The 24,771-nt window shown below is 45.0% G+C and overlaps 1 protein-coding gene across 9 annotated transcripts in view; it reads right to left on the bottom strand.

Moving 5' to 3' along the window:
• The window catches only part of SYT17 (synaptotagmin 17), a 70,854-nt gene that overhangs the window by 25,619 nt on the left and 20,464 nt on the right, over nucleotides 1-24,771 (bottom strand). For all 9 annotated transcript variants that reach the window (XM_036410432.2, XM_036410429.2, XM_036410431.2 and 6 more), the window contains 2 exons: nucleotides 4,992-5,112; nucleotides 3,051-3,206 (listed from right to left, as the gene is read on the bottom strand). In XM_036410432.2, the coding sequence (XP_036266325.1) occupies nucleotides 3,051-3,206; nucleotides 4,992-5,112 (277 nt within the window). The remainder of the gene's footprint in view (nucleotides 1-3,050; nucleotides 3,207-4,991; nucleotides 5,113-24,771) is intronic.

The raw sequence follows: 24,771 nt of genomic DNA, 5'->3' as shown, positions 1-24,771 counted from the left end.
TGATCACCTTTTTTAAAAGAACTGAATCCTCTATATGTGGATGATGTTTGTGTGAACAGGGAGAAGTGTATGGAATGATTCAGGCGTGGACATTAAAGGTGCTGACTTCAGGGAAAAGGGCGTAGAAGGGGATGATGAAGACAGTAAAATTTCCTTTTAGTGAGAGTTAACAGCCCCGGCCAGTTGGACTCATTGGAGAGCGTTGGTCTGAGGACGAAAGGGTCCTGGGTTTGATTTCGGTCAAGGGCACATGCCAGGGTTGCGGGCTCGATCCCTAGTTGGGGATGTGCAAGAGGCAGCCAATCAATGATTTTCTTTCATCATTGATGTTTCTATCTCTCTCCCTCTCCCTTCCTCTCAAAATCAATAAAAATATATATATATTTTTAAAAAAAGCTAGGTTCTAGGCACAGTGGTCAGCATCCCCCTCATTTAATTCATGCTACAATCCTTTGAAATGCTGTTGTACAGCGATCCCCATTTTACAGATGAGAAAAACACAGATCTTGTCCAAGGCCACAAACCCAGGGGCCAGGCGTGCCTCCCCCTACCTCATCCCCCACAGATAGCCCATGCATTTCACCCCTCTGCTCTTCTGATCCCTTGTCCTTACACATCTTGGGGTTATGTCATTCATTATAATACCCACGTGCTACCTTCTTCATGAAATACAACAGTGTCAGGGCTTCCATATGGGCTCTTAATGACCTTGGCCCCCACTCCCGCGACCAGTGCAACATTAAGTCCTTGATTCTCGGTGGGGACTTAGGAATCGATGTTCCATGCTTGGATCTGGTTTTGGTTCAATGCAGAGTGGACCCTTGAACAAAGCCAGGGTTAGAGGTGCCTACCTCCATGCTGTCGAAAATCTATGGGTAATTAGTCAGCCCTTCACACCTGTGGGTTCCTAGCTGTGTATCGAAAAATACAGTTGCCCCCTTAATGACACAGGTTTGAACAGCATAGGTTCACTTACATACAACTTTTCCAATAAATACTTACTGAATAAAGTATAAATACTAAATACTTATTGAAATTAACAAGTATTTATTGAATAAGTAAGGTGTTTCTCTCCCCCCGCCCCCCTGAATATATTTTTATTGATTTCAGAGAGGAAAAGGGAGAGAGAGATAGAAACATCAATGATGAGAGAGAGTCATTGATTGGCTGCCTCCTGCACAACCCCACTGGTGATTGAGCCTACAACCCGGGCATGTGCCCTTGACTGGAATCAAACCTGGGACCCTTCAGTCCACAGGCCGATGTTCTATCCACTGAGCCAAGCCAGGTAGGCGGTAAGATTTAACTGTAATTCCCACTGCCTGCCCTCCAACATTTACAGATTCAATGGAAGGTCTTGTGTTTGACCTAAAATCTCAGGGACAGCAGGGTCCTTGGACAGCAGCCACAGGGGCTGGATCAGATAGAATCGGTATACTATCTGCTTAGGGCAGGCATCCCCTAATTGGCTGCAGACTCTCCTAGTGATGGGCCCTGAGAAAGCTCAGAATCAACCTGCCTGGAGGGGTCTTAGAGCACAGAACACTTGCAATCTTGGTGATGAGAAACACGTATGCACAGGAGTTTCAGCCATGGCCTGCTTCCTTGGGAGACCTGCAGCCAAGGACTCTAGACTAGATCTAAACAGATGAGAGCTGCCAATTGCCCCAGAGCAGGATTCCTCAAAGTACAATGTCAGATCCCCGATGCCAGCACTACCTTGTGCTTGAGGAAATGCAGGTCCTTCGATCTAACAACAGTTAACCAGACCAGAACTTGAATCCTAGTTCTACCAACGTTGAGATGCTGGGTGGGTTGTTTAGGTTTTAAGCCTCAGTCCTCAGCCCTATAAATTGATGAGATGATGCTGACTTGACAAGGTAGAATCTAATGAATTTAACAGTAATGTCGGTGAAGCCCCTGCATGAATAGAACACAGGATGTAATAATAATAATTACTACTATGAACTCTAACCAGGTTGTGGTGGGCAGCTTCTAAAAGAACTCCCAAAAGGCCCTACTTTCCAGTAGTCATGCCCTCGTGCAATACCATCCCCTTGAGTGTGAGCTGGACCAGGTGAGTTGCTTCTAATGAATAAAAGGGCGAGGGTGTCATTTCTGAGATTAGGTTACAAAAAGGCTCTGGCTTCCATCCTGCTCACCCTCTCTTGCTCCCTCACTTTGATGGAAGGCATCTGCCATGCTGTGAGCTGCCCTATGGTGAAGCCCATGTGGTGAGGGACTGAGGCAGGTCAACTGGCCAACACCCAGGAAGGATCAGGCCCCCAGTCTAACAGCTGCAAGAAACTGCATTCTACCAACAACTATGTCAGTTGAAAACAGATCCTCCCTCAGTGGAGCCTTCAGATGACAGTGCAGCCCCAGACAATACCTTGACTGCAGCCTATCTGAGAACTTTGGTTAGAAGCATCCAGCAAAGGTACTCCCGGATTCCTGACTCAAAGAAACTATGAGACAATATATGTTCATTGTTTTAAGCCACTACATTTAGAGTGATTTGTTATGCAGCAGTGGATAATGAGTATGCCCTAGAAACAATAGATTCAATTCAACCAGAGAAGCCTCTACTTAAACGCGAAGTCCTCTGGGAAGCCTTTCAAAATCCTCCTCTCTGAGGTTTCTGAGGCCCCTATTTTCTCATGTTTCCCTATTAGGCAGTAAGCTATCATTAACACTTACATAGTGAGCATTTATTCTATTCCAAAGTTATAAGACACTTAATCTTTACAACAAACCTAGAAGCAAATACTATTTTTACCCACATCTGATAGCTGAAGAAACGGAGGCTCAGAGGGGTTAGTTACTATGAGGAAGTATAAGGAAATATGGTTCCAAAATTTATATTTGTAACAATTATGCTATGTGGCCCTAAGAGTCTTGCTTAAGTTCACAAAGGGTAAGTAGATTCAAAACTAGGTAGCTGAACACCAGACATGAAGCTTTTAAATATTACCCTTTCTAGGTGCCTTCTACCTCCAGGATAATGACTTGAACACACTTCATGTGGGGAGTCATCAAAGTCTACCTACCTGTAAACACTAGGCTGGCGTTTTCCAGTTCTTCTTGGGGAACTTTGAAGCTGAAGGACTCGTTATAGAAAGGATCAATTGTGCCTCGTAAGAAGGATGTCTTCTTTGTTTTCACAAGTTTGAGTCCATGTACCAGCTGGATTTTCACAAAGGGGTCTGAGAATTGGATACAACATCACTGAATGTCAGAGATCATGAAATCCAATCCACCAATTCATTCATCCACTCAACTTCCCATCCATTCATTGTGTTACTCACTCCTTCCTTCTTTCCATCCATCTTCCATCTATCTGAGAACCCAACCATCTACCTACCCCTCCTTTCATTCATCCATTTTTCTATCTATCTATCTATCTATCTATCTATCTATCTATCTATCTTTCATTCCTCCTTTCCCCTTCCTCTCTTCCTCCAGCCATCCAATATTTATTGAGCTCCTCCTATGTGTTTGGGTATTTTACAGATGAAGAAACTGAGGACTCAAGATGAGAAATGATTTGCTTAAGATCTGGCTAGTAGAGAAAGAACCAGACCCAGAGCCTGTCCTGGCTTCTGTCCTAGAAACCCATTATCATGTCAGGGAGCCCATAAACAGAATAGAGAAGGCAGAATTATAACTGTCATTCTTAGATCACTTTACAGTGTACAAAGAGATTCATGTACATTATACAACTGAATATTGTTTAAACAACCCAAATGAGAAGAATACTGTTATTATGTCAGTTTTTCAGGTGGAGAAATTGAGGCTTTTTAGAGGTCAAATAACTTCCCCAAGGCTATGTTATTAGCAAGCAGTAGAAATGGGATTTGGTTCCAGGCAGTTTGACTCTGAAACCTTTAATCATTTTATCATACTGACTCTCCAGCCTTAATAACCATTCCTCCCATTGGCCCCTCTGAAACCTGCTTTTGTAATGTGATTTTTGAGAATGCAAACTGCCTTCTAAATTCAGCTGTCACCTTATAGCAAAAGTAATTTATTTTAGCTATTGCATTTAGAGAAGACAGTATTTCCATCCCTGAGCTGAAGAGATCCCAGCGACCATGGCTGCTTTCATGATAATATCCTTGATGTCACTGGAGAGGCGACATACAGATGGAATGTAATCTGTTCCATTTCATTAAAAGTCATGTTTGAATTGGTTTGCTATAAAATAGACACTTTAAATATGACAGTCTATTCAGAGCTTTTATTTATAAAGATTTATGGTACATTTGAAATGAGCTGGGGGAAAAAACCTGAGGGTGTGTACACCACTCTCCTGGATTAGGATGCAAGGCCAATGCACACTCACGCCACCTGGAGGATGGTGTCTTTATTGCAGGCATAGCAAGGGGAAAGGCAAATCACTTCCTCAGGGCAGCATGTGTAGAAAGAGAATCTAAATTTCAGTGGTTATCACACCTGCTCTCAGTCAAATTCCCAATTCAACTGGGATTAAGAGATTAAGAGATGGCATCATTTACCTGCCTCATTTTAAGAGAGATGTGATTATTTATTTTTCCTTTTGAACTAACATCCTAGTTCTGGATACTGCCTACCCTCACAAAATCTTATCTTATTAATAGTATCCAGGATGGGTCTGGCTCTTTTTCCACTAGCCAGATCTTAGGCAAATCATTTCTCATCTTGAGTCTTCAGTTTCTTTGCCTATAAAATGCCGGACATCTGGGAGGAGCTCAATAAATACTGGATGGCTAGAGGGAGAGAGGAAGGGAAAAAAGGAAGAATGAAAAATAGATAGATAGATAGATAGATAGAGAAATGAACAAATGAAAGGAAGGGTGGGTGGGCAGATGGATGGATTGATGGAAAAATAGATGAAAGGATGGGTAGGTGGTTGGGCTGTCAGACTGTCAGAAAAAGAAATCGGGTCCTTTGTGTCAAACCAACACAGTGCCCTGTGGAAGAAAAGGGGGAAGGAGGGAGTCGCACTGTACCTGAACCTTGGCTCACATCTGTCTGAAGAAGTTGCTTGGCTCGAATGACGTCAACATTTAGCCTCCCCGCACTTGGGAGATAATTCAGCGACAGAAGCAGCTCCCCCAGCTCCACTTCATTCTGCAGAGAGAGGGAAGAGGCGGGAAGTTGCTTTTCTCTTTTATTCTGCCCCTATTGCACAGGAAATCGATCCAGAGGCTCACAGCTGGGCTCCTGTGGGTGGATCAGTTGACAGTGGTACCATTTTCTTTGACTTCTTTTAGCCTCTGATCCCAATTATTTTTTTCTATCTCAGAAAGCTTTTTTCTGCTCTTAGAACACTTCACAGCAGCAACAACATAATGATACCAAAAGCATCAATAATGATAATAAATAAATGCTACAGGCCAATTAAGGACTGTGTTAAACCCTTTACATTTAATAACTGGTTAAATCTACATAATAAGTCTGTGAGATATGAGTGTTACTCCCATAAAACAGATGAGGAAACTGAGGCTCAGAGGAATTAAATACTTAGCTGGAAAGTGACAATGCTGGCATTTGGACACAGGAAGACTAATTCCAGATAGTATGACCACTGTGGCTAATAATTTGGATTTCTAAAAAGAGTAATGGCCGAAACAGGTTTGGCTCAGTGGTAGAGCGTCGGTCTGCGGACTGAAAGGTCCCAGGTTCGATTCCGGTCAGCTGCCTCTTGCACACCCCCTACCTTGGTTGCTGGCACATCCCTGGTAGGGGGTGTGCAAGAGGCAGCTGGTCGATGTTTCTCTCTCATCGACGTTTCTATTGTAGCTCTCTATCCCTCTCTCCTCCTCTCTGTAAAAAATCAATAAAATATATTAAAAAAAAAAAAAGAGTAATGAAGATCCCTCTTACAAATATCATTGACCTTATTCGCATTCTTGGTATCATGTGCTTGTTTGTTAAGTGGGAAAGACAACGTTGGCTTGCCTGTTAGGAGGACGGGTGTGTGTTCTGGGCCCCCCAAAAGCAGGGTCTATCCCTCCACCTCCACTTCACATAAAAAGAGAGAAATTCCATTTTCTTCACAAGAAGGGAATATTTGGTATTTCAGAAATAATACTGAGGTAATCATTGTGGGAAACGTAGACCATTGCAATGACTTGTAGTTGACAGTTATCCTAATCGACATAGACGAGAAGCTCCATAATTTTCAGGGCTTGGAGTATCAAGGTCATATCTTAGTTAACCCAGCCCTGGAGGAAGTGAGGGTCCTCATTTCCTGTGCCCCGGAATGTGTGAAATCTCTGAGCAACAGCATCCATGTGGCATCAAACACTGCAGCTCTAAACAGCCCAAGGACAAAACTGTTCCAGAGGGTTCCTGAGGCCAGTGTCTTCTCAGTCTCTCTTCCCCAGGAGACACTGCGTTTAAAAACTGACAGCAGCCAGCTGGTGAGAAACTTAGGATGTGGAACAGAAAGCAGGACCACCTACCCCAATAGCTCCCCAACCTGGCCCCTGCCCTGAAGGATCACGGAATTTATGGCGAATTTCGTGCTATGAAGTATTGGCATATGAGACTTGCAACAACTTGGGGCAGTTTGACCCCTGCCCCTCCACCTCCAGGGACATTTGGCCATGTCCGGAGATATTTTTGTTTGTCACAACTGGGGAGAGGGTTGCTACTGTCATTTAGTGGTGGAAGTACACTCTGCCTTCCCCCCGAAACCCCACACAGAATGATCTCGCCCAAAACGTCAACAGTACGGAGACTGAAAAATGTTAACTGAACCTATGAACCTTGGGCTGATCAGACTCTTCTCTTTGCATGGTTCTAGCCTGAACGAGTGTTAACAGCAACCAAACGAAGAGGCCAGAGCACCAGCTGCAAGCCAAAGATCAAGCTTCAATTTGCATCCTTTCGCCTCCTCTTCAGGGCTTCCTCTGCTATGAGCAGAAACCCAAGCACCAGACACAAAACTCTCCCCCGGAAGTAGGCTCAGCTGCCCCGAGGAGAACGGATTGCTTATTCTGGGAGGATCTACAACTCTGAAGTCTCCCTTCTCCTAGCCCAATGCAGTCAGATAAGGCTGTCAGACCTGCAGTAATTTGGTCCAATACTCTAGGCTTTTAAAGGAAAACAGAACCAGCCCATTTTCTCACTTCCCTGCTTACCACCCACCATCACTCTTAGAATGAAATCCAAAATCCTTAGCCTGGTCTGCAATAGGATGTGTCAATCTTGGTCCAAAACATGTGGGGGGGGGGGGCTGTCCTGGCCATCCCTGGTCTCTACCCACTAGATGCCAAAAGCCTGCTGCCCCCCGTTGTAACAATCCAAAATGTCTCTGCACATCACCAAACGTCCCTTGAGAGGAAAATCGCCCATCTCAGAGCCACGGGTCTAGCAGGATCTAAATAATTTGGTCCTGCCTGCATCTCAGACCTCACCTATTCCTTGAAAACACAAGACATTGCTCTGTGTTTGCACCTGCTGTGCCCTCAAATTGGGCATCTCTAATAGAAATGCTACCACCTCATCTAGGTTTCCACCAGCATCCAGTGGAAAACAGTCCCCTGCCCCCATCGCTCTCCACCACATCACCTTGCTTACTTCTTCCATGGCACTTTGTCCTTACCGGATATCTTTTCATTCTCTATAAGGCAAGGACAGTGCCCATCTCACCACCACTGCACTCATAGCACCTGAACGGCTTCAACAGATGACGGTGAGGACGGGCTGTGCAGCCGACTGGCGGCTCTGCTGCTGCATGCCGGTTCCAACGGAGCCGTGGGCATGGTGTCTGTCCCCTGCCCGATCCGTCCTCAAGAGAATGGGAGCTGAGGTGGGAGAAGGAACTGGCTGCCACTTCTACTTTCCCCCTTCTCCAGGCAATGTCACAAATAAACAGGCGTTGTTTCCCTTTTTAAGATCCTGATGAGCTTAATTTGGTTGGACCACGTGGGGTAGCTTGGGAGACCCGAAATAGACTGTAAATTACTAAAATGGATCCAGAAGGCCCCCTGCGAGCTCCCAGCAGCCGGCTCGTGCAGACGCTCCCTCTCTTCCCAGACAAACATTCTCTCTCCCGGCAGCCTCTGAACGCAGCTAAGCTCTAATCAATAAAAAGGAAATCAAAGAAAACCATCTGGGACAAAAGGCACTTTCTGGGGAAAACAACAGCCCGGCTCTCCCGCCGAGCTTCCTTGGAAGTACTTCTGAAGGGCCACCTAGCTCTCTCACCTAGCGGAGGGCTTCAGATCCGTGCACACACTTCGCCGCCCGAATGAACGCCGCTGCAGTGAGCGCCCTGCCTTTGTTCCCGTGGGCTGGGAGAAACGCTTTGTCTCTACTTCACAAATAACATTAGAATAGGAATGCGTTTTATTTATTTACTTACTTAAAATCTATTTCTTTTTTAAAAATATATTTTTTGCCGAAACTGGTTTGGCTCAGTGGATAGAGCGTCAGCCTGTGGACTGAAAGGTCCCGGGTTCAATTCCGGTCAAGGACATGTACCTTGGTTGTGGGCACATCCCCAGTAAGGGGTGTGCAAGAGGCAGCTGATCAATGATTCTCTCTCATCGATGTTTCTAACTCTCTATCCCTCTCTCTTCCTCTCTGTAAAAAAAAAATCAATAAAATATATTTTAAAAAATAAAAATTAAAAATAAATAAAAATATCTTTTTGATTTCTGAGAGGAAGAAAGAGGGAAAGAGAGAGAAACATCAATGATGAGAAAGAATCATAGATCAGCTGCCTCCTTCACACCCCATCCTGGAGATTGAGACTGCCACCCAGGCATGTGCCCTGACCAGGAATTGAACCATTACCTCCTGGTTCAAAGGTCAATGCTCAACCACTGACCCACACTGGCTGGGCAGGAATGCATTTTTTATTATTTTATTTATTTTTATTTATTATTATTATTTAAAATCCTCACCTGAGGATATTTTCCCACTGATTTTTAGAGAGAGTGAAAGACAGAGAGAAACATCAATGTGAAAGAAACACATAGACTGGTTGCCTCCTTCCCGAGCCCCAATCAGAGACTGGGCTGGGGAGGAGCCTGCAACCAAGGTATGTGCCCTTGACCCGGAATCGAACCTGGGACCAATGCTCTATCCACTGAGCCAAACCGGCTAGAATAGGAATGTATTTTTAAAAAGCAAAACCCAGCCATAATCTCAGAACTTTACACATTTCATCAAATGCTTTCTTTTCTCCAGCCCGCCCCCCTTCAGGTTCTGTTCCAGTCCTTGTCATACAACCAATCTATATTTGCATAGCTGCACTGACAACGCAGGCGAGTTCTGATACCTCCCCCGCCCCCCTTAAACTTAAATAGACACTCATTTTCCATGTTACTACTCAGACATGGAAAGTATAATTTTTAATATCTACATAGAATATTCCATTAGGCTGAAACACTGTAATTTACTTTAAGCTTTTTCCTATTGTTAGGAAGTTAGGTTATTTCTAATGACCTAAAATTGGCACTTTGACATCTTTTATTTTTTTTAGATTACATCATTCTAATAAAACCCAGGGTGAGATCACTGGGTCAAAGACTATATCAAGATATATAAAAACACCCAGCTCTTTTCCTCCCACTCAATATGGATTGACACAGCACTGGCCAAAGGGCTAAACTAACCTCAGGGCCACCAGCAGAGGGGGGACAGAACCAGCACTGGGTGGTAACATCTGACAAATGGTCCTGATCGGGGTGATTGCTATTTTTTGTTTGCATTTGTAGGTATATTTCAAAATATTAATTGCATTTCCTGTTTTGCACGGAAACGTTGACTTTCTGATTTCTGGTGAGTTCAATGCCCCTCCTCACCTGTACATGGTGTGGCTACAAGGTCCGTTTCACACTGGTTTGTGGACTGTTATGGTCAGGCTTTCTAATGACTCCCGCCCACTGGATATTTTATTGTGTATTTAGCTTGTATGTCCCTGACTGCTTAAAAGGCTGAGCATCTTTTCAGGCTTATCAGCTCTATTCATGCTTTCTCTTCTTTGAAAACCCTGCTTGTTTCAGATTACCTATTTTTTTATTGGGTATTTGTCTTTTATTTATAATAATAAAAGCGTAATACACTAATTAGACCAGACAGCCAATGTCCGGACGTCCTTCCAGACGAAGCTGCAGCGGCAGGGCCAAGGCAGAGGCAGTTAGGGGCCATCAGGCAGCCAGGCAAGTGGTTAGGGGCGATCAGGCAGGCAGGCAGAGGGATTAGGGGTGACCAGGCAAGCAGACAGGGAGGCAGGCAAGCGGTTAGGAGCCAGCAGTCCCAGATTGTGAGAGGGATGTCCGACTGCCAGTTTGGGCCTAAACTGGCAGTCAGACATCCCCCAAGGGGTCCCAGATTACGAGAGGGTGCAAGGCCAGGCTGAGGGACCCCTCTCAACACCATGCATCAATTTTGTGCACCAGGCATCTAGATAATTTATAAATAGGCTTTTAAATATTATGGATACTACTAAATTATTCACCAGTTTTGTGTTGTTATGGGTTGAAACATGTCTGACCAAATTCCCTGCGTTAAAGTCCCAAGCTCCAATATCTCAAAATGTGAGCTTATTTGAAAATAAGGTCTTTGCAGATGTAATCAGTTTAGATGAGGTCCTACAGGAGTAGGGTGAGCCTTTAATCCAGTATGACTGGTGTCCTTATAAAAGGGGGAAACTTGGACACAGACACACCCAGGGAGAAGACTGAAGTTACACTGCCACAAGCCAAGGAACTACCAGAAGCAGAGAGAGAGGCTGGAGCAGATCCTCCCAAGAACCTTCAGAGGGAGCATGGCCCTGCCCACACCTCGATCTCGAACTGCTAAGTCTCCAGAACCGTGAGACAGTGCATTTCAGTTTAAGCCCCTCAGTCTGTGGTACTTTGTTACCAGCAAACTAATGTGTGTGCACAAATGCGGTCTCCCAGTTTGTGGGTGTGAGCAGAGTGCATACTTTTATTGCCAAGTGCATCCATCCTTTCCCTCCATGGGTCACACCTTCTGGCCTTCCTAGAAATGCTTTGCTGCACTAAAGTCATAAGATACGCTCCTTTTTACCCCTCTAGGACTTAAAGTGTGGCCTTCCAAATGCAAGTCCCTGGACTGCCTGGACTTAATTTTGGCATGTGGTGTGAAATAAGGCCTGTTTTCATTTTTGAGATAGTGACCTTCTTTTCTCTGTATTTCTGCCCCAGGAGGCTGTGAACTGATTGAAGGTGGTGATCTTACATTGCTTCCCCAGGGACAGAACACACCCCTGGGGAATGCTGGCCAAGAGAAACATTTGTCTACGTCCTTCATAAGAAGCTACACCTTCCAGGGAAGGTTCAAGAGAAGCCTGATCTTTTGATGTCTGAGAGTTTATGTCTAGGGCTCAATGGCCATCCAAATTAGATCAACCTACTTCAGAACCACTCAAGCTTCTCGAAAGAGATATTGATTCCATCCTAAATTGGGCTCCCAGTGTGGCTGAGACAGCTGTTTAACAGAGATTGCTCCAGAACATGCAATGCTTTAGCCCAAACTAGATGACAGGCATGCCTAGCCTCCAGCTACCTACAATGAAGGACGGAAAGTGGACAGATTATACGAGGGCGAGTCCCCCTGGAGTAATAGCAGTAGCAGACAGGACAGACCAGGGCACTTACAGAGAAGCAGGAGGGAGCCCTGGCTGGGTAACTCAGTTAGTTAGAGCATCATCTTGATATGCCAGGGTTGCAGGTTTGATCCCTGGTCAGGGCACATACGGAAATCAACCAATGAGTGTATGGGTAAGTAGAAAATCTCTCTCTCTCTCTCTCTCTCTCTCTCTCTCTCTCTCTCTCTCTCTCTCTCATTAGAAGAAGAAGAAGAAGAAGAAGAAGAAGAAGAAGAAGAAGAAGAAGAAGAAGCAGCAGCAGCAGAAGCAGCAGCACCAGCTGGGAGAAGCTCTGCCAGATAAGAGAGGACTTTTGAGCTTGGACAGTCCAGCCCCCAGACCCTTATACATCTGCTTGTTCCGTTTCTGCATAATAAGACCCCATCTGTTTCTCTGTGTTTCATCAACCCTTACTCACTTAACTCAGATCCAGCCCAACTACCTGGTCCAGCAGATATTTCCCGAGTACCTCCCACATGTCACACACACCTAGCACACAATAGATGCACAATTAGGATCCACTGACTGGGTGATTGTACCAGGCATACAGGGCAAAGCAGCAGATAAAACAGGCAAGGGTCCTGGTAATGCAGTGTCTGAGAGTAAACATTAATTAATTATTATGCATAACTAATTGTGGGGTGATTTATTCAGCACTGTGGTGGGTGCTATGGGAACTGACCTTCCTAAGACATCCCCTGTAGAAGCAGGAGCAGGAATTACAATATGGACAAGTGATGGGTGAGGGCAGGTGGGCTGGGGAAAGACAGGTCTGCTCAGGCCTTCTTGCCAGGTAAGGAGTTTGGACTTATCTTAAGGAATAAGAAGGCACTGAAGGCTTTAGGCAGAGTCACCTAATTAGATGTGCATTTTTAAAAGATCCCTCTGGGTGCACCTTCTTCCTACTTCCTTCTTCAGCCATCTTTCATTTATGTTGCAATTATTCACTTCTATGAGTTTCTTTTATAATAAACTCTTTTAGGAGGCACCTTTACTTTTCATGTACTATTTTCATGTACAAATTCCTGTGGGGAAGGATCACATCTTCTGTGTTCTACCCATCTCTCCTTTGTGCCCTAATAATTGAAAGTAGCATGGTTGGTGCGGGTTAAGTTTTGTCTCTCAAGAAAATATGTTGAAGTACTAACCCCTGGCATCTACAAATGTGACCTTATTTGGGAATAAGGATTTTGCAGGTGTAATCAAGTTAAGATGGGCCATATTGGAGTATATATGGCCCTAAGTCCAATATGACTGGTGTCCTAATGGGAGGAGACACAGAGAGGGAGCAGGAACAGCATATCCAACAGGCAGAGATTGAGGTGATACATATATAGGGCAAGGAATGCTGAGAATGGCCACACCACCAGAAGTTAGGAGCAGGACATGGAACAGAATCTCCCTCAGAGCCTCCAGAAAAAAACCAGCCCTGCTGACACCTTGATTTTGAACTTCCAGCCTCGTCTACAACTATGAGAGAATAAATTCCCCTTGTTTTAAGTCACCTGGTCTGTGGTGATTTGTTCTGGCAGACCCAGGAAATACAGTGGGAATTAAGCAAAAGAACTGAGTCGCAGATCATGTAGAGGACCTAGAAAATAGTATTTTAAACAAGTACCCCACAAGATATGCACCCAGAAATACTGGTAACATGGGTGATTCAAGGTATGGGATAAGATCACTTAGGGATATTTAATTTAGTCCACTAGAAATATCCACATGGATGCACCATGTTCATGCTTAACACCCCATATCCCAAACTAAACTACTCATCACCACCACCACCCCAATCTCACCTGCTTCTGCCACTTCACTGTCCAGCACCCCCAGCTGGCAAACCCAGCAATGTGGCAAATTGACTAAGATTCTGGAGGCCTCCCTCACCCTCTTCCTTCCTGTCACTTTCAACTCCTAAACATCCTCAGCCCCTCACCCACCACAATCAAAGGTCATCGCCTCTATTCTTACACATCTCTAAACCAATGGTTCTCAACCAGGGGACATCTGGCAAAGTCTGCAGACATTTTTGGTTGTCAACACTGGGGGAGGGGTACTACTGGCATCTAGTGGATATAGGCCAGTGCTGTTGAATATCCTGCAGTGCTCAGCACAGCCCCTCAGAGGGGAGTGACCTGGCCCAAGGTGTCACTAGTGCAGAGGGTGAGATATAATTTATCTTGGACTCACCTCATCTAAATCTAACTCATGCATTGCCCCAGAAGGAATGACCTAAAATGCAAAACTAACCAGGTTTCTCCCCTTTTTGTCTTTTAATGGTTCCTGCCCGCTTCCCCTCCTCCCCCCCCGCCCCGCAATAAACACTATCTATGAGGTTCTTCAACCCCCAGTTCCAGTTCCCCTCAATCTAATGCCATGACATTCCTTGCATGGCCAAATTATGTGCCAGGCAAATGGAATATACCAGACCACTCTAGTTCCCTCCCACTCCTGTCCCACACTCAAAATTAGAGACAGAGGTGCCCCTCCCCTGTGCTCCTACAGGTTTCAGACCTACCTCTTAAAGTGAATGCTACCAACAGGCCATTAATTCCACAACAGAAGCTCTATTCTGAGCCAGGTATTGGCACAGCACTGGGTGTAGAGTAGTAAATAATATCCTCAGGAACCCCATCCCAGGGAGGTGTCAGGATAGGGCATGACTTAGGACTTTGGGTTCTAACTGTCACCTTCTTTCTAAACTGAGCCCACACTAGGGCTGACACATGAGAAACTCCCTAACATATTCACTAACTAAATGAATAACCACAGCAGAAACACTGAGTGCTTCTGTACCACACATGAAGATGAGCATAGGGCATGCATTATCCCATTCAACTCTCAAGAGAACTATTGGGTATTGATGACGTCAATGATGGTATTGATGATGATGATAGTGTTGATGATGCTGATGCTGTAGATGTTGATGATTATAATGGTGATGATGATAAGGATAATGATTATAATGATCATGATGGTATTGATGATAATGATTGTGATGATGTTGATGATGATTATGTTGTTGCTGCTGCTGCTGTTGATGATGATCATGGTGTTAATGACTATGTTGACGATGATGATCATGGTGGCATTGATAATTGTGATGATGATAATGTTGATGATGATAATGTTGATGATGACTAGATGGTGCTGCTGCTGGTGATGATGATCATGGTATTAATGATTATGTTGATGATGATTATAATGGTTTTGTTGATGATAATGATTTTGATTATGTTAGTGATGATGTTAATGATGATGTTAATGATGATTATGATGGTGCTGCTGCTGATGATGGTGGTGATGATAGTGTCGATGACAATGATCATGGTGTTAATGATTATGATGGCACTGATAATGTTGATGATGATGATGGTGACATTGATGATGATGTTGATGATGGTATTGATAACGTTGATGATGATGTTGATGATGATGATGGTGATATTGATGATGATGGCATTGATAACATTGATGATGATGATGGTGATATTGATGATGATGTTGGTTGATGATGGCATTGATAATGTTGATGATGATGTTGATGATGCTGATGCTGCCAATGATGATGCTGTTATGACGACAGTAATGCTGCTGCTGCTGTTGCTGATGGTGATAATGATGATGACGATAATGTTGATGACAACCAACATCACTAAGAGTGCATTCTGCCAGGCACAGGGTTCTGAGTGCTTGCCTTTATTTTTCCATTTAATCTTCATTACAACCCACTGAAAGAGGGACTATTATTATACTCATTGTACATATGAGAAAAATAAAACACCGGAAGTTTAAGGTATATGCCTGACATCACACAGAAACCAGGTATCAGAGTCAGAGGATGATACAACAAGAAATATATATTTGGTCTATGTCCTCAATTCCAGGTACACAGCTCCTAAAAGCCTTGGAATCTCTGGAGAGGTACGAGTGTCTCCTGTATGCTAATGAGATTACTGGTGGCTGGAGGTTTATGGATAATGTCAGGATGGTGGCTGGCTACCAGAAAGACTAAGGTATGATAGAGGGTTGGAACTCACAGACCCAACCCCCATCTTCTTGGAAGAGAGAGAAGCTGAAGGCTAAGTCATCACCAATGAACAATGATTTAATTAGCCATGCCTACATAATGAAACTTCTATAAAAATTCCTTTAAAACAGGGCTTAGAGAGCTTCTGGAGAGGGGGAGGTCTGCTCCCATCCCCCTAATAATCTGCCCTATTCATCCTTCCATTTGGCTGTTCCTGAGTTGTAGCTCATATAATAAACTGACAGAAGTAAATAAAGTGCATTTCTGAGTTCTGTGAGCCATTCTAGCAAGTTCCAGACCCTGAGAAAGAGGTGACAAAAAAAACCCTGATTTGATTGTAAGTATGAGTGACAACCTGGGACTTGTAATTGGGAAATGAACTGGGTTAGTCTTCTGGGACTAAGCCCTCTCCCTGTTGATGTGAGCTAACTCCAGGCCATTAGTGTTAGAACTGAACTGCACTGCAGGACACCTAGTGAGTGTCTGGAGAAATGGAGAATTTGTTAGTGTGGAGAAAAAAAACCCATACATTTGGTGTCAGAAGTGTTAAGAGTAAAAACAGTTTATGGGTATGAACTTTTGGAGGCTGACTCCATTTTGTGCACTCTTGACAACTATGCTATTTGTCTTTTGTCCTCACTTTCCCCCACAGTAAACTGAGGCTTGGATAAGTCAACTAACATTCCTAAGGTCACACAGTGAGTTGTCCCCTGTGACAATACTACTGCTCTGCCTACGTGCTCAGTAAATATTTGTTGAATGAATGAATGTGAGGTTCAAGTAAGGATTCGAACTAGGATCTGTCAGACTTCAAAGCCCACTCTCTCACCTAGTCCAGGGACTGGCATGTGGTATATAGTCTAATATAACAACTGATGATTAGAAGGAAAGAAAGAAAAGCACAGGGCATCCTCTGTAGCTACTTACCATTCTTATATCTGTTGCCCTAAGAAGCCATCCCTGTTAGGAAAAACCACACTTTTTGTCTCTTCAAAACCATTGCCTCTTTTTTCTGATATCAGATCTCTTTGGAGTGATTTGGGTGGGGCTGGAGTATGGCCCTCCTCCTCCCTGGCCAGGTGATTGGCTCAGAAAAGGCCATGTGACCAAATCAGCCAATCAGAGTCCTCTCCCATGGGGGGTAGGGAGGCCAAATTCTAGGATGACCCCCAAGACTGGGGCCCTGGGTACTCACATTGAATAACTGCCCTGGGTCAAACCTCATGAAGTGGCTGGGCTGACTGTTGCTTGAGGATGTGGACCCTGTTCTTGACCTCCATGGGCACCACTGTCTGCAGGTGGCAGATTGTGTGCTTTGAGCCTCATGGGAACTAGCCCTCTGGCGGCCCAGGAAAACGTTCTGAAGTACTAGGAAGTACTTCCATGATCAGTGATATGCTGGTAAGTGTATAACTCTCCAGGGGAAAAGCCTCTCATTTGCCAATTTCATACACAATGGCTGATTTCAAGCTAGCAATGTGAACTCAGCAGCTTGGAAAATGCCTGAAAATTTTAAAATGGGCTCTATGCCCCTAGCTGATTTGGCTCAGTGGAGAGAGCTTTGGCCTGTGGACTGAAGGGGCCCAGGTTTAATTCCGGTCAAAGGGCATATACCTGGGTTGCAGATCGATCCCCAGGAGGGGGCATGCAGGATGCAGCCGATCAATGATTCACTCTCATCATTGATGTTTCTATCTCTCTCCCTCCCTCTCCCTTACTCTCTGAAATCAATAAAATATATTAAAATAAAGAGACTTAGTGCCACATTTGCCACTCATCCTAAAAAATATATAAAATAAAGTAAAATAAAAATGGGCTCTATGCGCCAGTCCAAGCTAGCTCTAGCACAAAACCCCCATTTTACAGAGGAAGAAAGTGAGGCTTAGAGATGGAAATTAACTCTCCTGGGCCCCCATCTCTAGAGGGGGCAAAGCTGGGGCTTGAACCCAGGTCTGTCTGACTCCAGAGCTTGTGCTCTTAGCCACAATAGATCCCTCCCTTGGGGGGAAAGCTGTGTGGCACAGTGGCAAGGCCTCTTGCCTGGGAGTCTCATTTCTGTCCCTGAAAGCTGTGTAATGTTGGACAAGTCACTCAACTTCTCTGTGCTGTAGTTTTCTCATCTATAAAATAGGGTTGGTCCAAATCATTTCTGGTTCCTCTTCTACTTCACATTATAACTAGAAATTAAAAGCTCACGTTGAGGACTGAAATGTAAATTCTGTTTCTATTTCAGAAGGAAAACAAGAAGGAGCACACGAAATAAAACTTCTAGCTAACGCTGCCTTGCAAGGTTCTGGCCCGAGCCCAGGCGACTGCACGGTGTTGCCCAAACACAGCCATTCATCACAACCCGGGCAGGGAACCCTTTAACAGAGATGGGGATTCTGCCAGGAGGGTTAGGCTGGCAGCAGCTCAGGGCAAGTTAAAGAGAGATTCTCATTAAAAACAAAAACAAAACAAAACAACAAAAACACTGCACAAAACCCCCAGAAAACAAAACACTGATGTTTGCCTTGTCAAGGGCCCGGCCTGCTATAGTAGCAGGTGGTGAATGACCTCAAAATACAAAACGCAGTCAGGCGAGGCCATGAGCATGAGTCACTCAGGCAGTTTCCAGGTTCTAGGCCCAATCAGCACCAGACATGGGCACCTAGAATCATCTACAATTTTTCCTTTTAAAAAATATCCTAGCCGAAACCGGTTTGGCTCAGTGGATAGAGTGTCGGTCTGTGGACTCAAAGGTCCCAGGTTGGATTCCGGTCAAGGGCATGTACCTTGGTTGTGGGCACATACCCAGTAAGGGGTGTGTAGGAGGCAGCTGATCAATGTTTCTCATCAATGTTTCTAGCTCTCTATTCCTCTCCCTTCCTCTCTGTAAAAAAATCAATAAAATATATTTAAAAATATATATCCTAAAATCCCTTCTATCTTCATCTGCCTGGAGCATGGTTAAGACCAAAGTAGTCTATATTGAAAGGCAAATAGGATTCTAATGCCAATTCCTCCATCTCGATTGCTCCCAACCTCACCTTCCTCTTTTGGTCCTCCTTCCTGAGTCCCCTCCCCAACCTCACAGGGCCTCAGCTCCCAGGCACCCTGTACTCAATGTATGATTTTTAAAAAATATATATTTTATTGATTTTTTACAGAGAGGAGGAGAGAGGGATAGAGAGCTAGAAACGTCGATGAGAGAGAAACATCGTCCAGCTGCCTCTTTCACACCCCACACCAGGGATGCACCCACAATCAAGGTACATGCCCTTGACCGGAATCGAACCCGGGACCTTTCAGTCTGCAGATCGACGCTCTACAGCTGAGCCAAACCGGTTTCGGCTCAATGTATGATTACATACCACGTGCTTTGCCCGCTTAACTAACCTTGGTTTATCAAGAGGTGATGTCTAGAGTTGGACAGCCTGGATTCAAATCCCAGTCCTGCGGCCTTGTACATGTTAGTTAACGTGTGCCTCAGTTTCCCCATGTATAAAATGGGATGATGATTAAAATGTGGTGATGATTCAAATAAGCTGATAGTTAATACAACATCATCATCCAACCATCGTGCCTGGCACACAGTGAGTTGTTATGCAAGGGCCGCTTATCATTATTTTTATCTTTGTATACTACCCCACACCCCGTGCAGTAAGCATTATTATCCCTAATTTACAGGTGAGGAGTTGGACCCAAATTCCCACAGCCAGTAAATGGTGAAGCTGGGACCTTAACCAGGTCAGTGTAACTTTAAAGAGAATATTTTTAATATAATGATGTTTATTCAGTCCTAAACCATCTACCAAGTTGCTTGCCAAAGCTACTGAGAAAAAACAAAGACAAAGGCTGAAGTTATGGAGTGTCTGGCCAAGCCTGTATCCGTGTGTTGACAGGACGCAGGGGGGAACTTTTCTTGCTGACCCCAGAACTGGCTGCCTGGCCCCAAAGCTGGGGACCAGAGAGAGGTACCAAGGAGCCGGCAACAACTGGGGCAGCCCTGTCCAATTTCTTAAGGGGTAGAGACTGGGTCCTGCAGTGTTCACGCCATCCTCATTCCCTCCCTGCCTCTAGAAGCAGACAGGGAGGCAGACGGGAGGCACTGGATGGGCGGGGAGAATTGGGGAGGGTCCCTGACCATCCAGCAAAAGTCACTCAAAGGTCAGATGCTTCTACAGGCAGGAGTGACCGCCACTCTTTTCTCTGTGCTTAGCCAGGGGTTTGCTCATCTGCTTAGCGCCTTCCGACCAGAGGAAAGGAAAATGGAGAGGAGCTGGCCAGCAGAGAGAAGGGGGAGCACGTGAGACCCTGCCCTTGGAGCCCGGAGACAGTAAGAGTAAGTGTAGGGATGCCGAAGAGGCCCCTGCCCCCGCCCCAGCCTGACTGCATCTCTGCCGGAGACCACAAGCTCCCTTTTGCTAGCCCTGCATCTCTCATCTTGAGGAGTCTCTATGGCCACCAGAGTCCTTTCTTCCTGTGTCCGTGAGCAAGCCAGAGGAGCCCAGGGAATGCAAAGCTTCTGGAAGCATCCTTCCACCCGTGCCTGCTGAGAGCTGGTGAATAAACACCCCAGTGCCCTCAGCCCAGGAGGATCACCATGCAGCTGCCCACAGTGCTCACTTGCCTGATAACACGCCTTCTATTATAGGTCTCATTCCTCCTTCCTGCTTTTTCTTGGCATCACCCTCCCCCGCCAAAAAAAATAAAATAAATAAAATAGTTGGTTTCAGGGTCTGTTTCTAGAGGTGCCCAACCTAGGACAACAGGTGACTTTCCCACGGATCGGTGAAGCCCAAGGAAGGCAGCTGAACTTAGGCCATCTGACCAGGGCCCCTCCTCAAGGCCACTTCCCTGGCGAAGAGATCCTAATAATAAGAGGCCATGGGACACACTCCCAGCACCAGGGCAGCCCACACCCATTGGCAGGACTTGTTCCTAAGCGGAGTATTTCATAGAAGGTATGGGTCAGCCTCAGATTCAAGTCCCCCTTCTATCTGTGCAATCCTGGGTAAGTCCCCTAACCTCTCTGAGCCTTTGGGTCCTGATTTATAGTACGTAGGCGCCATTACTATCCATCTGGTAGGGTAATGTGAGTAGTGCCCCAGCCCAGCAGGTGGTAGGTGGTGAGTGCCAGAACACCTTTATTGCGACCATCTCAGAACTGTGGAAAGGCAGCAGGCACAGGCTCCACTTCCTAAGCCACAGGGCTCTACATTCTGAGCATCCAAGGCCTGAAAGGCGTTCGTGCCTTTGGACTGAGCAAATCTCAGGTTAAAGCAATTTCCAGAAACATAAATATCCAGCATCCCAGTGTGCAAATATCACTTTTGACTAAACACATTTTCTTCTCCTGGGCTTAAATCCAATATTCCTCCCCAGTGATAAATCTGGCTTGGTCATCAAAGATATAACCCACGTGACTCAGAATTATCCCCAAAGAATTTCTAAGGGCACTTAACCTGAGACTGCTCCTTTTCTGAATGGCTCCATCGAACATAATCCTAAGGGCAGCCTACCCTGGGCACTCAGGCAGCCATCATTCCACCATCACAACAGCCCACCGGGAGGGGAGAGTCACGTTTCCCACGCACCTGTCCTGCTCAAACAGCCAAACCCTTTCTGCCTCCTGCCCGCCACCTGGTGTTTCTCGGAATGAGGTCCACAGCTCACCTGCATCACAATCTGCCAGCACATTAGTTAAGGCGCAGGTTCACCCAAGCTCCCTTTTGCTAGCCCTGCATCTCTCATCTTGTGGAGTCTCTATGACCATCAGTCCTTTCTTCCGGTGTCCGTGAGGCAAGCTGGAGGAGCCCAGGGAATGAAAGGCTTCTGGAAGCATCCTTCCACCTGTGCCGGCTGAGAGCTGGTGAATCCTTCAACTCAACCCCCTCTGTCAACATTAGGAAATCGTAATCTTCGAGACTAGGGTCTGGGAAGCCCATGGTCACAGCTCCTGGATGATCCTGAAGCTTGAACTCAATGGTCAGCAAACTGCGGCTCTCGAGCCACATGCGGCTCTTTGGCCCCTTGAGTGTGGCTCTTCCACAAAATGCCACGGCCTGGATGAGTCTATTTTGAAGAAGTGGCATTAGAAGAAGTTTAAGTTTAAAAATTTTGGCTCTCAAAAGAAATTGCAATTGTACTGTTGATATTTGGCTCTGTTGACTAATGAGTTTGCCGACCACGGGTCTAAGGCATCAGAGGTTTTGCCTTCAAAATGTCTCCCACGCTGACCTCCTGTGCACCTGCACCTGACACGTGGGTCCAGCTACCACCTCCCGCCTAGAGACCACAGTAAATGGCTCCTAACTGGTGGCTCTGCCTCTTTCTCTCTTTTGCTCCCTAACATTTTATCATGAGCATGGTCAAATTCAGGGAAGCTGAAAGAACTGTACAGTGAATCCCTTTGTACACACCACCAAGATTCTGCAATGAACAATTCATATGAATAATCCTAAAATATTTGTTAAATATACTGTTATTTGCTTTATCACATATCTAATGTTCTTTTTAGAATGCATTTTAAAGTCATCTGCAAACATAGTATGCTTCCCCCTTTAGCAGGCATATCTTTAACCAGAGTTTAATATTGGTGTATGGCTCTCCCCCCCCCACCCCGATAAAATTTATATACAATGAAATACACGAACCTTAAGTATCGTAGAAGAGTTTGACTAATGCATAAACCAGAGCTCCATTGAGAGGTAGAACAGCAATGTCCCTCTTGCCCCTTTCCAGTCAATCCCCTTTCCCACTCCCCATATCATAATCACTGTGCTGATTCTTTTCACTATAGATTAGCTTTGAACTTCATATAAATGCAATCGTATATACGTGCTCTCTTGTGGCTGGCTTCTCTTTATCCTATCGTTTGTGACAGTCCTCCAGGCCGTGTGTATCAGTACTTTGTTCCTTCTTATTGCTGAATAATATTCCATTATACAAACAAACCCGTGTTTGTTAGCCTTTATCCTTTTGATGGGCACCTGGCAATTTCTAGTTTGGGGCCATTATGTGTAAAGTTGCTGTGAAAATTTGTGTGCAAGTCTTTGTGCAGAGATACCATTTTTATTTCTCTTACATAAATACCTAGATCATAGGGTAGATAAATGTTCAGTTTTACAAGAAACTACTAGAAGTTCTTCCTAAGTGGTTATGTCACATTATACCCGCACAGCAATGTGAGTTCCAGTTGCTCCACCTCCTTACCAGCATTTGGTGTTTCAATCTGTGTAATTTTGGACATTCTGGGGGTTGGCTGTGAAGTGGTATATCACTATGGTTTTAATCATTTATACACCCTAAGCGTCTATAGGTGGGCCTTTTTATTCATTTTTATTTTTTCTAAAATATATTTTATTGATTTTTTTATAGAGAGGAAAGGAAAGGGATAGAGAGTTAGAAACATCGATGAGAGAGAAACATCGATTAGCTGCTTCCTACACACCTTCCACCGGGGATGTGACCGCAACCAAGGCACATGCCCTTGACTGGAATCGAACGGGGACCCTTGAGTCCACAGGCCGACGCTCTATCCACTGAGCAAAACCAACTAGGGCATGGCGGGCCTTTTTAAATTAAATTCTAAATATTGTGGCAGTTAACTACCTAATCTGCATTTCCCTGATAGCTAATGATGCTGAGCACCTTTCCATGTGCTTATAGACAACTTGTTATGTGTCTTCGTTTGTGAAGCATCAGTTCATAACTGTTGTCCATTTTTTAATTCGGGGTGTGTGTTTTATCTTTGAGTTGTTGGCTCTGGCCAGTGTGGTTCAGTGGTGTTGGAGTTCTTTATTCATTTTAGATATAAATTCTTTGTCTCTGAATGTGTCCCCCAGTGACTTCTCTCCAGCATGCCCCTTTTCAAAACTTTCCAAGGCTTCCTATCACACTTAAGAGTAAATTTCAAGTCTTTATCTCAGCCTACAAGATGAATGAGAAATGACCTTTTATACCAAGTCCACCTCATCTCCTGCTGCTTTCCCCCTGACTCACTCTACTCCCACTGCCAACACACTACGCCAGCTCCTGCCTCAGGGCCTTTGCACGGCTTTACTCACTGTTTGGAATAGTCTTCTCCTAACATCCTCCAGGCTTACTCCCTCATTCCATCCAGCTCTCTGAAAATGTCATCTCCTCACCCATCTAAATAGTTTCCCCCTTCTCACCACCCAACATATCTCTCCTGCTCTCTTTTCCTCTTGGCATAGACAAGGACAACACGGCACTATGTGTTAACACATCTGTTTGCTGCAGAGCTCCCTCTACTAAAACGTAAGCTCCCCGAGGGCAGGAAGCTTTGTTCTGCTTGCTGTACAGAACTGATCAAGTCTTGGTTACGGAACATCATCTTTTAAGCCAAAGAGCCTCAGTTCTACCACTAGTAGCATGGACAAGTTACTCAGCTTGTCTCTGTCCAATTGCCCACTTTGTAAAGGGGTCCTCGTGAGGATAAATGAGTTAGCACATAAACATCCTTTAGAACGCTGCTTGGTTCACAGAAGACACTCACTAATGTACACTATATTAGTAGCCCCAGGCCTTGGAGCTACTAAGAATAAGCACCTAACAAATACTTATTGACTAAATAAATCAGTATTTTTACACCTACCATGTTTTTATTGTATATTTATTATGTACAATATGTTTATTATTATCTCCAATTTGAGGGACTTTCACTTCCAGAAGCTACTTTCTCCAGAGAAGATTGTGTTATATCCACAGATGCACTGCAAGGGAGGGAAGACAGTGGGTGCTGCCTCCACCTGACATGAGTGAACCATGGCTCACAAAGCTGCGTGACTCCTGTCGCAACTGAACCGGTGAAAGGGCTGGAACAAGCACTGTGGTCCTTTCTAACGCTCCTCGAGGTTCCTGCATGGCCACGGGACATTTACTCTCTCTGCCCCCCTTGCCACAATCTCAACAGAAAATGAGCTGCCTTCCTCCAGGATATTTTTCTGGTTCAAAAAAAGAGTTGACTGATTGAAGAAATACCTGTACACACATGCTCAGAGCAGCATTACTCACAATAACCAAAACGGTGGCAACAACCCACGAGTCCATCAGTGGGGACATGACTGGACAATCAAAAACGTGGTCCGTACACACCATGGGGTATTACTCAGCCTCTGAAAGG

The sequence above is a fragment of the Pipistrellus kuhlii genome, unplaced genomic scaffold (genome assembly GCF_014108245.1).
Source record: "Pipistrellus kuhlii isolate mPipKuh1 unplaced genomic scaffold, mPipKuh1.p scaffold_m20_p_4, whole genome shotgun sequence".
Lineage (NCBI taxonomy): Eukaryota > Metazoa > Chordata > Mammalia > Chiroptera > Vespertilionidae > Pipistrellus > Pipistrellus kuhlii.
This window is presented reverse-complemented; position numbering and strand designations above follow the sequence as displayed.